General features: G+C 42.4%; 1 protein-coding gene across 3 annotated transcripts in view; it reads right to left on the bottom strand.

Moving 5' to 3' along the window:
* Positions 1-586: 586 nt before the first annotated feature.
* atp5mc1 (ATP synthase membrane subunit c locus 1) overlaps positions 587-14,134 on the bottom strand; it is a 20,487-nt gene continuing 6,939 nt past the window's right edge. For 2 of the 3 annotated variants that reach the window (XM_079531986.1, XM_079531987.1), the window contains exons 3-5: positions 13,286-13,366; positions 7,704-7,870; positions 587-1,407 (exon numbers count right to left, since the gene is read on the bottom strand). In XM_079531986.1, the coding sequence (XP_079388112.1) occupies positions 1,293-1,407; positions 7,704-7,870; positions 13,286-13,366 (363 nt within the window). In that variant the 3' untranslated portion in view covers positions 587-1,292. The remainder of the gene's footprint in view (positions 1,408-7,703; positions 7,871-13,285; positions 13,367-14,134) is intronic. The other variant, XR_013789477.1, reaches the window with a different exon arrangement.

Here is a 14,134-nt window from a genome sequence, read left to right as displayed (position 1 = left end):
AGACCTGAAACCTCCTTCAGCTTTCCACACGTCATCTGAAGACCTGAAACCTCCTTCAGCTTTCCACACGTCATCTGAAGACCTGAAACCTCCTTCAGCTTTCCACACGTCATCTGAAGACCTGAAACCTCCTTCAGCTTTCCACACGTCATCTGAAGACCTGAAACCTCCTTCAGCTTTCCACACGTCATCTGAAGACCTGAAACCTCCTTCAGCTTTCCACACGTCATCTGAAGACCTGAAACCTCCTTCAGCTTTCCACACGTCATCTGAAGACCTGAAACCTCCTTCAGCTTTCCACACGTCATCTGAAGACCTGAAACCTCCTTCAGCTTTCCACACGTCATCTGAAGACCTGAGGCCTCCTTTCAGTCCATTTAGACCTGGTGAAACCTCTACGTTATACCATTCATGCCGGGATCCACCTGTCTTTATTTATTGTTTTAAATCTGTGTACAGACAACTCGGCGTATTAGTCTTCAAGAACCTTTTTTTAAACTTTTAATTTGAATCATAAAAAGTAAAAAAAAAAATTAGATCACACCACAGTAACAAACCAAGACAATGTGTTGTTTAGATTTAGTTATCCAACCGTTTATTATTTCAGACAGAAAACTGAAAAGGGAGGTTTCTCTTATTCTCTTAAACATGACGAACTTGACGGACAAAAACAAGAAAAAGAGCTGAACAAAATAAAGCAGGTAGGAAGTTACATCAGAGAACGTACTGTGTTCTGTTAAGGTTGAAGATGCTTTGTTATTTTATACAATAATTCCTTTATCAGTTTTAATTGGAATGGCCTGGTTGACAGTCCCACCGTTCTGAAGACCTCTCTCTCTCTCGTCTCTCCAGAGACAGAAGCTCAAAACCTCTGCCTCTCGCGCTGTTACGTTCACATTGTCGACCTGCCGAAATAAGTGACAATCGTGTATTTAGACAATCGCATAACGTCAGTGTCCGAACGTGAAGTTCAATCCAGCCGTATTCAGGCTCTACGCATTTAAAGACATCCATGTAAGAGTTGTGTGAAGTCCACAAGACGGTCACGTATTTTCGGTGACCGTCGAAAGTGTTGAGTGAGGGAGCGAGTGGCCGAGATTCTGGGGCTGTTGGAGTTGGGCTAGAGAGTCAGACCGAAGGTGGAGTAGAAGATGAAAGGTGGAGGAGGTGGCGGAGGAGTCCCATGGTGGGGGAGGCTCTACATGGAACACCATCAGACAGAACAGTCCCATGGTGGGGGAGGCTCTACATGGACCACCATCAGACAGAACAGTCCCATGGTGGGGGAGGCTCTACATGGCGAACAGGATGAGGAAGGCCACCATCAGACAGAACAGTCCCATGGCCTCCGACAGAGCAAAGCCCAGGATGGCATAGGAGAACAGCTGCTGCTTTAGGGACGGGTTCCTGCATGGGGCGACAGACATAACACACACACACACACACACACACACACACACACACACACACACACACACACACACACACACACACACACACACACACACACACACACACACACACACACACACACACACACACACACACACACACACACACACACACACACACACACACACACACACAGAGAGAGAGTGTGGGCGTTTGGTTGGCACAGGGGGTCAAACCACCATTACAGGCACATTTTCACGATTTTTCAAAAATAGCAGATCCGCTATTTTTCAATAGCTAAAGTATAACAGGGGTAGAGCTTCCGGATGGTAACCGCCAAGGTTGCCAGTTCGAACCCGGGCTCCCCCAGAGTTAGTGTCGAAGTGTCCTTGAGCAAGACTCTGAACCCCTAATTGCTCCCGATGTGCTGGTTGGTGCCTTGCATGGTTTCCGCCGCCACCGGTGTATGAATGTGTGTATGAATGGGTGAATGTAATGCACAATCTATGTAAAGTGCCTTGGATAAAGGCACTATATAAATGCACCATTTACCATTTATAACATAAACCAAAAGGGGTTCCCGCCCAGAACGGGTTAAAGGGCATGACTAGTCTTTAGCTTATATAAAAGTTACAACACAACAGGTTGAAGTGCTACATCTCTGCTGTCGGGAGGAAACACAACAGGTTGAAGTGCTACATCTCTGCTGTCGGGAGGAAACACAACAGGTTGAAGTGCTACATCTCTGCTGTCGGGAGGAAACACAACAGGTTGAAGTGCTACATCTCTGCTGTCGGGAGGAAACACAACAGGTTGAAGTGCTACATCTCTGCTGTCGGGAGGAAACACAACAGGTTGAAGTGCTACATCTCTGCTGTCGGGAGGAAACACAACAGGTTGAAGTGCTATATCTCTGCTGTCGGGAGGAAACAACAGGTTGAAGTGCTATATCTCTGCTGTCGGGAGGAAACAACAGGTTGAAGTGCTATATCTCTGCTGTCGGGAGGAAACAACAGGTTGAAGTGCTATATCTCTGCTGTCGGGAGGAAACAACAGGTTGAAGTGCTATATCTCTGCTGTCGGGAGGAAACAACAGGTTGAAGTGCTATATCTCTGCTGTCGGGAGGAAACACAACAGGTTGAAGTGCTATATCTCTGCTGTCGGGAGGAAACAACAGGTTGAAGTGCTACATCTCTGCTGTCGGGAGGAAACCTCAGAACTATAACCTCATGCTATATCTCTGCTGTCGGGAGGAAACCTCAGAACTACCAAATATGTTTCAGGAAATTAAAAATATACATTTTTCAGGAAATTAAGAAAACCTTATATTTTTAAAAACAAAGCAATACAGCCTCATCAAAGTTGGTGTTGTAACTTTATATGTTGTCAATTACTTCCATGAGAGGGGGAGAGGTGGTGGAGTTGGCTGCTTTAGCAGACATTTTGAGGGTCCAATGGAGTTAACACTTTGATTGCTGGAAGATCTCAACAGGCCTATTTGGATGTTGCTGCCATTTAACATTGCACAAAGGCCTTGTTCGGGGGCCCACAGTAAAATGTTCTCTTATAGCGAGAATCACACGCCTACATCAAAAGAAAGCTGAACTTGTCCACTTCAATTAAAAAAATACATTTTGATTTTACCATGTTCCATTCTGGAGATATTGACCTTTTTGCAACACCTGCATTTGCCTGGAAGTGGTTATCTTGAACAGCGAGCAGAGTTATGGATGGTTTAAAGTCAGAGACATTGACAGGCAGATATAAAATTGAACCCAATAAATATCCTATACATCCTATACACCGAATGAAAGCCCTGAATGTGTACTTTTACGAGGAAAACAGTAAACATTGATCCCATCTACAGTTAGACAGTAATTGGTTATTGAATGCAGCTTGTGCCCACCAGATAACTTCAGAGAAGACATGGACGTGAACTCCTCAATATTCACAAAATAAGGCCTATAGCGACATATAAATACTATATACCGTATGAAACAGAAGACTCTCTGCTTTCATAAGGAAAAAAATTGTACTGTAATAATAAAAAAATCACACCCCTGTGAAGTGAGCAGTGCAACTCTACTTCTCTACTTATTCACTACAGCTCGCTATATACGGACTGAGACAGAAAGTCATGTAAAGCTTTTATTTACAGTTTGGTCTGTAAACTTCTACTGTAATAATAAAAATCACACCCCTGTGAAGTGAGCGGTCAAACTCTGTTCTCTACAGCTCGCTATATACGGACTGAGGCAGAAAGTCATGTAAACCTTTTATTTACAGTTTGGTCTGTAAACTTCTACTGTAATAATAAAAATCACACCCCTGTGAAGTGAGCGGTGCAACTGTTCTCTACCATTGCACCGCGCAACTGTAGAGAACAGTTGCACCGCTCACTTCACAGGGGTGTGATTTTTATTATTACAGTAGAAGTTTACAGACCAAACTGTAAATAAAAGGTTTACATGACTTTCTGTCTCAGTCCGTATATAGCGAGCTGTAGAGAACAGAGTTTGACCGCTCACTTCACAGGGGTGTGATTTTTATTATTACAGTAGAAGTTTACAGACCAAACTGTAAATAAAAGCTTTACATGACTTTCTGTCTCAGTCCGTATATAGCGAGCTGTAGTGAATAAGTAGAGAAGTAGAGTTGCACTGCTCACTTCACAGGGGTGTGATTTTTTTATTATTACAGTACAATTTTTTTCCTTATGAAAGCAGAGAGTCTTCTGTTTCATACGGTATATAGTATTTATATGTCGCTATAGGCCTTATTTTGTGAATATTGAGTTCGGGTCCATGTCTTCTCTGCAGTTATATCTGGTGGGCGCAATGTGCATCCACCCAGTATCCAATTTATGCCATCCCATGTACAAACTGTACATGGGATCAATGTTTACTCTTTTCCTCGTAAAAGTACACATTCAGGGCTTTCATTCGATGTATAGGATGTATAGCATATTTATTGTGTTTATTGTTATATCTGCCTGTCAATGTCTGACTATAAACCTTCATAACTATGCTTTCTTTTTGATGATGATGATGATTGCCGCCTCGCCTAATCTATCTCACTGCTTTCATTGTTTTGATCGCAGTAACATTGGGGGGGGGGGGGGGGGGGGTCATGGGCACATTGGGCAGCAAAAGTCTTGATCCGTACGGCTATAAAAAGTCCCATTCCACCGTTCGGTTCAGAACTATAGTATAACGGTGAGGCGTTGTCATCAGCTGATTTTGTTTTTCAAGCTAGTGTAGGGGAACATGCCTGGGCATGCTAGCCTGGCACGGCCAGACTCATAGCGAGGGTTCACTGATGTTTCCTCCGGGGAAGAATCTTCAGTGAATCCCCGCTATGAGGCTGGCCAAGCCAGGCTATGGGCATGCAGCTTGGGGGCGATGGAGGGGAAAAAAAGCGTCACCCGGCTGTGATGTCGACGAGAAGGAAAAAATGACTTCCACAGATGACAACACCACGGTTTAGGTCGCGGAAAAGTTCGTTATACATTACACCCGGGTCGATTACGTCCCCGACGCGTTCATTGCGGTCTTATCACTACAATTATAATGAATAAAAAAGCGTTACAATCACACGTCTGAGCGATCTCCGATTATGACGGCTCTGCATGGCGATACGTGATCCACCAACGGAACACTGTCTTGTCGTGGCGGCCCCTCGATCCTCCTCCTGGAGAAACAGGAGGGGAGGGGGGAATCAAATGTCCGAGGTGGAAAGCCTGGTGAGGCGAGGTTAGGTGAAATGTGATTCTTTTCAAACACAGACTAGATCGGCATGGGCGCAGCCATTACACTGGCTTCTACACGTAAAGCGGCCCGCCCTCCTGTTTTCAGGAGGGGAGGGGGTTTTTGTTTTTTTGTTTTTTTTTCTGATCACGTGAGCTGGACTAAGCAGCAATGATAGGGCGATGGTTCTTCATTGTCCGGGTGGGTAAAAAGATGAATGAAAGTATGCTATAAAAAAGTGATTGAAACGTATTGATACGTGATCCGCACCCGACGTTTGATTAATTGATAACGTATTGATACGCGATCCGCGTTGGGAGTGTTAAGAGGTTTTGTCCAAAGCACCTTTTACTACTTTCCATTGGTTCAATATTTTCTAAACAACACACAGACGTAAAGGGTGTTCAATAGCACTGATTTATGAAACACACAGACGTAAAGGGTGTTCAATAGCACTGATTTATGAAACAACACACAGACGTAAAGGGTGTTCAGTAGCACTGATTTATGAAACAACACACAGACGTAAAGGGTGTTCAATAGCACTGATTTATGAAACAACACACAGACGTAAAGGGTGTTCAATAGCACTGATTTATGAAACAACACACAGACGTAAAGGGTGTTCAATAGCACTGATTTATGAAACAACACACAGACGTAAAGGGTGTTCAATAGCACTGATTTATGCCAAAGAATTACAAATCTCAAATATGGAGTTATGAGGTTTCCTGCCGACAGCAATGATATGGATAACTGTAAACTACTGCTGGCTCCTCGCTTTCACGTGTCGGTCAAGTTGGAAACCCCAGTTTCAGAGGCTGTTGGTTTTGTTCAAACTGCAGGGAAATGCATTCAGTTTCTTAAATCAGAGAATTGAAACTTGATCTGTTTGATGAACCCGAGTTTCCCCGACTAAATCATGACCGGTTCTGAGCGAGGCTAAGTCACTGAATTTTTCAGTTTTACCCACCAGTTTTGTAGATATGGCTTATAGAGTAATGTCTTGCAGAGAAACAGCGAGTTGAGAAAACAGGCTTGAAAGGTTCACTTCTGTGGTCTCTAACATTACACCTAGCTACATGTTTAAGCATTTATTTCATATTTACATGTCTTGTGGTCTCTAACATTACACCTAGCTACATGTTTAAGCATTTATTTCATATTTACATGTCTTCTGTGGTCTCTAACATTACACCTAGCTACATGTTTAAGCATTTATTTCATATTTACATGTCTTCTGTAGACTAACATTACACCTAGCTACATGTTTAAGCATTTATTTCATATTTACATGTCTTCTGTGGCCTCTAACATTACACCTAGCTACATGTTTAAGCATTTATTTCATATTTACATGTCTTCTGTGGACTCTAACATTACACCTAGCTACATGTTTAAGCATTTATTTCATATTTACATGTCTTCTGTGGACTCTAACATTACACCTATGCTACATGTTTAAGCATTTATTTCATATTTACATGTCTTCTGTGGACTCTAACATTACACCTAGCTACATGTTTAAGCATTTATTTCATATTTACAGTCTTCTGTGGTCTCTAACATCACACCTAGCTACATGTTTAAGCATTTATTTCATATTTACATGTCTTCTGTGGACTCTAACATTACACCTAGCTACATGTTTAATCATTTATTTCATATTTACATGTCTTCTGTGGTCTCTAACATTACACCTAGCTACATGTTTAAGCATTTATTTCATATTTACATGTCTTCTGTGGTCTCTAACATTACACCTAGCTACATGTTTAAGCATTTATTTCATATTTACATGTCTTCTGTGGACTCTAACATTACACCTAGCTACATGTTTAAGCATTTATTTCATATTTACATGTCTTCTGTGGTCTCTAACATTACACCTAGCTACATGTTTAAGCATTTATTTCATATTTACATGTCTTCTGTGGACTCTAACATTACACCTAGCTACATGTTTAAGCATTTATTTCATATTTACATGTCTTCTGTGGACTCTAACATTACACCTAGCTACATGTTTAAGCATTTATTTCATATTTACATGTCTTCTGTGGACTCTAACATTACACCTAGCTACATGTTTAAGCATTTATTTCATATTTACATGTCTTCTGTGGTCTCCAACATTACACCTAGCGACTAAACAATGAACATCAATGATGATGTTTAGGTGAAAAAAGAATAATAAAAAAAAAAAAAGAGTTAAGTGATTAATTAAAATAAAAATGTTACCGAGAAGCATCGCTGGGTCTTACAGGGTTAAGCATTTATTTCATATTTACATGTGCATTTCAGCTCTGACACTTATTTCAGACATGCTCTAGTATGTGAAGAGTCTGCCTGTGATATTAACTAATTTTGCATAAAAACAGTTTCTCCTCTCCTGTCTTGCCGCCATGACTGTCACTGTATCAAAAAGAGTCACAATTGTTAGTGTCTTTCCCTGCTAAACACGAGTTATGTTTTATTATTTATTCTGTGTGTTTGCTGTGTGTGTGTGTGTGTGTGTGTGTGTGTGTGTGTGTGTGCATGCGTGGCGGTGTGTGCGTCCGTACCTGGCGTAGCCGATGATGAGACTTCCGAACACCGTTCCGATGCCGGCTCCAGAGCCGGCCACGCCCACTGTGGCGGCGCCAGCGCCGATGAACTTGGCCGCCGTGTCTATGTCCCTGCAGGGGGCGCTGGTCTGCAGGGAACGCCTCAGCACCACAGGAAGCAACGCCTATACATGGAGATATAATATATGTCTATATTATATTATATCAGTCTTGTGTATTTTCAGGTAGAATAGCCCAGAGCCTTAGATATAGACAGAGTTACGCAAACTGCGTTCACTTCATGGGGCTTCAGTCCAATGGAGGCTCCTCCCCCATCTCCCTCCTCCAATGGAGGCTCTCCGACATAGACTTCTATAGGCTTCAGTCCAATGGAGGCTCTCCTACATAGACTTCTATTGGCTTCAGTCCAATGGAGGCTCTCCTACATAGACTTCTATTGGCTTCAGTCCAATGGAGGCTCTCCTACATAGACTTCTATTGGCTTCAGTCCAATGGAGGCTCTCCTACATAGACTTCTATAGGCTTCAGTCCAATGGAGGCTCTCCTACATAGACTTCTATTGGCTTCAGTCCAATGGAGGCTCTCCTACATAGACTTCTATTGGCTTCAGTCCAATGGAGGCTCTCCTACATAGACTTCTATTGGCTTCAGTCCAATGGAGGCTCTCCTACATAGACTTCTATAGGCTTCAGTCCAATGGAGCCTAGCCCCTTAGATAGCACATTATGTAGACTTAGATAGTATTTTAAACAGACTTATAGCTTGTTACGTAGACAGCTCTAGAATTGCACTTCATGTAGTCATAGCACTTTATAGTACACATGTATAATATATTATATAGTATGTATAGTTTACATAGATACTCCACTGTTACGTTCTTAGTTTACGCATGATTCATGATAACTACTTTTTATACATGTGATGTATGCCATGCTTTTTGTTATTGCTTAATGTAAGTCGCTCTGGATTAAGAGCGTCTGCTAAATGCCTAAATTGTAAATTGTAATGGAGGCTCTCCTACATAGACTTCTATTGGCTTCAGTCCAATGGAGGCTCTCCTACATAGACTTCTATAGGCTTCAGTCCAATGGAGGCTCTCCTACATAGACTTCTATTGGCTTCAGTCCAATGGAGGCTCTCCTACATAGACTTCTATTGGCTTCAGTCCAATGGAGGCTCTCCTACATAGACTTCTATTGGCTTCAGTCCAATGGAGGCTCTCCTACATAGACTTCTATTGGCTTCAGTCCAATGGAGGCTCTCCTACATAGACTTCTATTGGCTTCAGTCCAATGGAGGCTCTCCTACATAGACTTATATAGGCTTCAGTCCAATGGAGGCTCTCCTACATAGACTTCTATAGGCTTCAGTCCAATGGAGGCTCTCCTATAGACTTCTATTGGCTTCAGTCCAATGGAGGCTCTCCTACATAGACTTCTATTGGCTTCAGTCCAATGGAGGCTCTCCTACATAGACTTCTATTGGCTTCAGTCCAATGGAGGCTCTCCTACATAGACTTCTATTGGCTTCAGTCCAATGGAGGCTCTCCTACATAGACTTCTATTGGCTTCAGTCCAATGGAGGCTCTCCTACATAGACTTCTATAGGCTTCAGTCCAATGGAGGCTCTCCTACATAGACTTCTATTGGCTTCAGTCCAATGGAGGCTCTCCTACATAGACTTCTATTGGCTTCAGTCCAATGGAGGCTCTCCTACATAGACTTCTATAGGCTTCAGTCCAATGGAGGCTCTCCTACATAGACTTCTATTGGCTTCAGTCCAATGGAGGCGCTCCTACATAGACTTCTATTGGCTTCAGTCCAATGGAGGCTCTCCTACATAGACTTCTATAGGCTTCAGTCCAATGGAGGCTCTCCTACATAGACTTCTATTGAGCGTGGGGACAATTGATGATATTCACACGGCTGCCATCTTGCCAGCAAGGTGCTACCTAGGTGACACTTCCCACAGACAGCCCATTCATCCAAAATGTCCTCTCTAATTATATTAAACACAGTCAAATTCACCAACATTGCAGCTGTAGGGAAAGCTTGAATAATCCTCTATCTGTAAATTTACAATTTAGGCATTTAGCAGACGCTCTTAATCCAGAGCGACTTACATTAAGCAATAACAAAAGCATGGCATACATCACATATATAAAAAGTAGTTATCATGAATCATGCGTAAACTAAGAACGTAACAGTGGAGTATCTATGTAAACTATACATACTATACTATATAATATATTATACATGTGTACTATAAAGTGCTATGACTACATAAAGTGCAATTCTAGAGCTGTCTACGTAACAAGCTATAAGTCTGTTTAAAATACTATCTAAGTCTACATAATGTGCTATCTAAGGGGCTAGGGCAAGTGCTACGGGCCATGGTGGAGTCTGAAGAGGTGGGTTTTCAGACTACGGTGGAAGATTGGGAGTGAGGCTGCAGTTCTGACTGTGATGGGAAGTGCATTCCATAGTTTTGGAGCCAGAAGGGAGAAGAGTTTGGGACGTGTGGAGCGTCCCAAACGCCATGCCTTTGGTTGCTTTGAATGCCAGCATCAGAGTTTTGTATTCTGTGCGGGCAGCGACCGGGAGCCAATGGAGGGAGCGGAGAAGGGGGGTGACGTGTGAGAATTTTGGCTGGTTGAAGACCAAGCGAGCTGCGGCATTTTGGATCAGTTGGAGAGGCTTAAGTGCACATGCCGGTAGGCCAGTAAGGAGGGAGTTGCAATAGTCAAGTTTTGACAAGACTGTTGTCTGGATTAGGAGCTGGGCTGTAAAGTATGTGTTTAATAAAAATCCACCGTAGTCATTTTATGAGCTACTTCCTGTCAAGAAATTCCTTGCAGTTGATTATTTTCTAAGTATCAGAGTTTGGAAGCGCTCGTTATCAGTAAAGCAACCTCCTGCATTATGTGCACATTCAAAACAGGTGGTACGCCTGGGCTGTTGAGTGATAGTCAACGAGCGCTTCCAAACTCCAGCACTTCGAAAAAAATAATCTGCAAGGAATTTCTTGACAGGAAGTAGCTCATAAAATGTCTACGGTGGATTTTTATGAAACAAACACTTTACAGATTGCAAGAGGATAATTCAAGCTTTCCGTACAGCTGCAATGTTGGTGATTTTGATGTTGTTTAATATAATTAGAGAGGACTTTTCTGTTTGGATGAATGGGCTGTCTATGGGAAGTGTCACCTAGGTATCACCTTGCTGGCAAGATGGCTGCGGTCTGAATAAAGAGAATAGGTCCTGGACCGGAAGTAGGCAGAAATGCATTGGACCCAGGCAGCCCAGCATCTTAAATCCCTTTATTTTAGATTGTTTTGTAGTAATAGTACAACATAAACATTACAGAGACTTTAGTTGTCACTGTACAATACTTTAAAACAGTTGTCATGTTGCACACATGCTTAAAATAGCTCTGATTTGCGCCGCCCTCGTTGAAAACAATGTATTTCTAACTCCAGCTTGTCTCAGTTCAGCTGCATGAACAGCGCTCGAGAGCTCAGTTTCTGCCCCCTCAATGTCGTAACTCTTCTATTAGATGGCTCTGGAATAGCCTATATAAACATAGAAATAAATAAACATAGAATATATAAACATAGAAATAGTCATCTAGAATCATCAGTAAACCAGGAACCAGGTAACCAGTACAACAGTAAACACTATAGATTACCAGATCATCAGTAAACCAGGAACCAGGTAAACAGTACAACAGTAAACACTATAGAATACCAGATCATAAATAAACCAGGAACCAGGTAACCAGTACAACAGTAAACACTATAGAATACCAGATCATCAGTAAACCAGGAACCAGGTAACCAGTACAACAGTAAACACTATAGAATACCAGATCATCAGTAAACCAGGAACCAGGTAACCAGAACAACAGTAAACACTATAGAATACCAGATCATCAGTAAACCAGGAACCAGGTAACCAGTACAACAGTAAACACTATAGAATACCAGATCATCAGTAAACCAGGAACCAGGTAACCAGTACAACAGTAAACACTATAGAATACCAGATCATCAGTAAACCAGGAACCAGGTAACCAGTACAACAGTAAACACTATAGAATACCAGATCATCAGTAAACCAGGAACCAGGTAACCAGTACAACAGTAAACACTATAGAATACCAGATCATCAGTAAACCAGGAACCAGGTAACCAGTACAACAGTAAACACTATAGAATACCAGATCATCAGTAAACCAGGAACCAGGTAACCAGTACAACAGTAAACACTATAGAATACCAGATCATCAGTCTATCTACAGAACATGCCAAACAGTACAGTACAGAAAGTAACAGTACAGTAAATAATTTGGGGGTCATTATTGATTCTGAATTGAATTTTAATTCACACATTAATCATGTTACCAAGATTGCTTTTTTTCACCTTAGAAATATTGCACGAATCAGAGCCTATTTGTCATTGGACGATGCAAAAACGCTAATCCACACCTTTGTTTTTTCTCGGCTTGATTGCACTTGCACTTTTTTCTGGATTGCCTAAGAAATCAACTGACAGATTACAACTTGTCCAAAATGCAGCAGCCAGAGTTTTAACTAGAACTAAGATGAGAGAACATATTACTCCAGTTTTGGCTTCACTGCACTGGCTTCTGGTTGTTTTTAGGATTGATTTTAAAATTATTTTACTTGTTTATAAAGCTCTCAATGGTCTCGCACCTTCCTACCTACATGACTGCCTGCCTAAATATGTCCCAAACCTTCCTACCTACATGACTGCCTGCCTAAATATGTCCCAAACCTTCCTACCTACATGACTGCCTGCCTAAATATGTCCCAAGCCTTCCTACCTACATGACTGCCTGCCTAAATATGTCCCAAACCTTCCTACCTACATGACTGCCTGCCTAAATATGTCCCAAACCTTCCTACCTACATGACTGCCTGCCTAAATATGTCCCAAACCTTCCTACCTACATGACTGCCTGCCTAAATATGTCCCAAACCTTCCTACCTACATGACTGCCTGCCTAAATATGTCCCAAACTGCCCCCTAAGGTCTTGCACTGCTGGCCTGCTCGCTTTGCCTAAGAAAATGGCAACTAAAAAATACGGGGAAGCAGCTTTTTGCTTCTACGGGCCAACGGCGTGGAACAAACTCCCACTGTACCTTCGACAGGCAGCCTCTGTAGACATTTTTAAAGCACAGCTCAAGACCCACTTCTACACTCTTGCTTTGAATTGATCTTTACATTTTTGTTATTCATGTCCTCACTGTATTGCATTACTGCTCTTGTTTTTTAATGTTTATGCCTTGCTTTTCTTCTCTTTTCTTCTCCATTCCTCTGTAAAGCACTTTGAGCTGCATTTCATGTCATGAAAGGAGCTATACAAATAAAGTTTTATTATTATTATTATTATCTAATTCTAAATTACATATTGTATCCTTTGCATACGACTGCAAGGTCGCCCAGGCTAGTGCTACGGGCTGAGATGGAGCATTGGAGTCTGTCTCACCACACAGACAGACAGACAGACACTAACCTGTCTTTCTCTCCACACAGACAGACAGACAGACACCGACCTGCGACTCCACTGTGGTTTCAGGTCTGTTGAAGACGGAGACGGAGACTGGCCGGGCGAGGACTCTGGACCCCCCACGGAGCTACACACACGCGCACACACACACACACACACACACACACACACACACACACACACATACACACCCCGAGTATGAACACATGCACAGTGGGGCACACAGATGTATGCAAAGACACACACAACTCCCAAGTATGTTTAAAAAAAATTGTTTCAATCATTCATTAAAATGTTATTTTTTTTAATATATTTTTGTGGTCTTTTCGGCCTGTATTTGAGTACAGTAAGCTGACAGGAGACAGGGAGTGATAGAGTACAGTAAGCTGACAGGAGACAGGGAGTGATAGAGTACAGTAAGCTGACAGGAGACAGGGAGTGATAGAGTACAGTAAGCTGACAGGGAGTGATAGAGTACAGTAAGCTGACAGGGAGTGATAGAGTACAGTAAGCTGACAGGGAGTGATAGAGTACAGTAAGCTGACAGGAGACAGGGAGTGATAGAGTACAGTAAGCTGACAGGAGACAGGGAGTGATAGAGTACAGTAAGCTGACAGGGAGTGATAGAGTACAGTAAGCTGACAGGAGACAGGGAGTGATAGAGTACAGTAAGCTGACAGGAGACAGGGAGTGATAGAGTACAGTAAGCTGACAGGAGACAGGGAGTGATAGAGTACAGTAAGCTGACAGGAGACAGGGAGTGATAGAGTACAGTAAGCTGACAGGAGACAGGGAGTGATAGAGTACAGTAAGCTGACAGGGAGTGATAGAGTACAGTAAGCTGACAGGGAGTGATAGAGTACAGTAAGCTGACAGGAGACAGGGAGTGATAGAG

Source organism: Electrona antarctica (assembly GCF_951216825.1).
Source record: "Electrona antarctica genome assembly, contig: scaffold_39, whole genome shotgun sequence".
Taxonomy (NCBI): domain Eukaryota; kingdom Metazoa; phylum Chordata; class Actinopteri; order Myctophiformes; family Myctophidae; genus Electrona; species Electrona antarctica.
This window is presented reverse-complemented; position numbering and strand designations above follow the sequence as displayed.